The sequence below is a fragment of the Aplysia californica genome, unplaced genomic scaffold, assembly GCF_000002075.1.
Source record: "Aplysia californica isolate F4 #8 unplaced genomic scaffold, AplCal3.0 scaffold00213, whole genome shotgun sequence".
Classification (NCBI taxonomy): domain Eukaryota; kingdom Metazoa; phylum Mollusca; class Gastropoda; order Aplysiida; family Aplysiidae; genus Aplysia; species Aplysia californica.
In genome coordinates, this window is record NW_004797483.1 from 325518 (window position 1) to 327229 (window position 1712).

General features: G+C 48.4%; 1 protein-coding gene across 1 annotated transcript; it reads right to left on the reverse strand.

Moving 5' to 3' along the window:
• Nucleotides 1-209: 209 nt before the first annotated feature.
• On the reverse strand, nucleotides 210-1109 carry LOC101854022 (fibrinolytic enzyme, isozyme C-like). Its single transcript, XM_005099446.3, has one exon. The coding sequence runs from the start codon at nucleotides 1085-1087 to the stop codon at nucleotides 275-277; it is 813 nt and encodes a 270-aa protein (XP_005099503.1). The 5' UTR covers nucleotides 1088-1109; the 3' UTR covers nucleotides 210-274.
• Between the last annotated feature and the right edge of the window lie 603 nt (nucleotides 1110-1712).

A 1712-nucleotide genomic window follows, 5' to 3' on the forward strand; every position in this document is an offset into this window, starting at 1 on the left:
GACCCAACCAAATGAAGCAGTCTTGAAAGAATCATGAGTGGGAAGCTCACTAATAAAAGCAATTATTAAGAAGAGTTAATCTAGTTTCTGGGACGGTTGAATAGGAAAAAAGGGAAAAACCACACCAGAGTGCATGCCAACCATCAACAGAAGCGGTTGCAAAACAAACAAACAAGCAAATAAACAAACAAACAAACAAACAAACAAGCTTGATTTGAAGCATTAACTGGATTTATTTCGGGACCTTTCTTTATCGATCAGCGATGCCAAGAGATCAGTTAAAGACTTCGGGGGCCTTATTCCTGATCCAACCGAGATAGGCAGAGACCCTGGTGTAGACGCTGGGCAGAGTTCCGCTGCACGTGCGCTCTCCCCAGGAAGTGACCCCGGCCAAGATGTCATGTCCTCGGCCACACATCATGGGTCCTCCGCTGTCCCCCATACAGGCGCTGGGACGCTGTCCGGCAGGCGGGCTGGCGTCGTGGACACAGATGTGCTTGTCGGTCACACCAGAGTAGTCCCACAGACGGTTGCATGTCCAGGAGTCGATCTTGGTGATGTTCACCTCTTTCAGGACGTTGGCTTCTTCAGGGAAGGACCCAGTCCTGATCAGGCCCCATCCGGCCAGCACGCATTCTGTGTCGTCGAAAGAAGAACCTGCACCGGCCAGAGTAGCGACCTTGACGTTCCTGTTGATAGAGGCTGGGGAGCTGAGGTGGATCAGTGCGATGTCGTTGGGTATACCGGCCAGCCGGTCGCTGTAGTTCTCGTGCATGATCACCCTCCTCACAGAGCGGACCTGTTCGTAGGGGGTAGACCCATCCAGATCCAGAGCTCCCAGCTTCACCCGGAATTGTCTTGTATCGATGCCGTCTACGCAGTGAGCAGCAGTGAGCACCCAGTTCTGGTGGATGAGAGAGCCTCCGCAGATGTGTTTCCAATAGGAGAAGTAAAAACTCACTTCCAGCACCTGCAGAGAGGCGATGTAGGGGTGAGAGTACAGGTCTGCTGGACTCCCGTTGATGATTCTTTTTTCTGACAAGACAGATGCCGCCAGGCACAGCAAGATGACCGCGACTAGCTTCATGGCGTCACTCGCACAAGGACAAATAGGTGGCTGGCTGTTGAGCTGCTGTGTTCTGGTGTGGTTACTGCAGCTTGCAGACAGATGATGGCTCAACAGAACACTGTCCTCCTCTTATATAGAATTCCGTTTTCTGAAAGACGCATACGGGGTCTGTTTTTTGTCCACGTGTGATTTTATGACGTGTAATAGACATATCTCAGTAGCAATAAACTTACGAAAGCGGACTGATTAGTTGACGATGGTTTTATATCCTACAGAAGTATAAAGGAACGATTGATAGTAAATTTAGTTTTGTTTAGAGTTTTACGGCTGTGCAACACAAAAAGATCATGTAAGTGCCGGACTGGTAATAAAGCTCGGAAGGGACCTACGTTTACAACCTGTTTTCTACATTTCCCTCTCCTCACTTGCCCCCATTTCCTTCGGACCATGTCTTATTCTCAGACTCTTGATCTACGTTAAATATACAAGGGATTATTACTGGAGAACAGACCTAAAAGTGTCCCCTATTTACTACGTCAGTGTTATTAAGATAGTGAGCGAAAAAAACAACCAGCCGTTTGAGAACTCTCGAGACCATTTTGGTCACGATTTCAGTCAACATCACTTGGGCTTATCTTTGTAA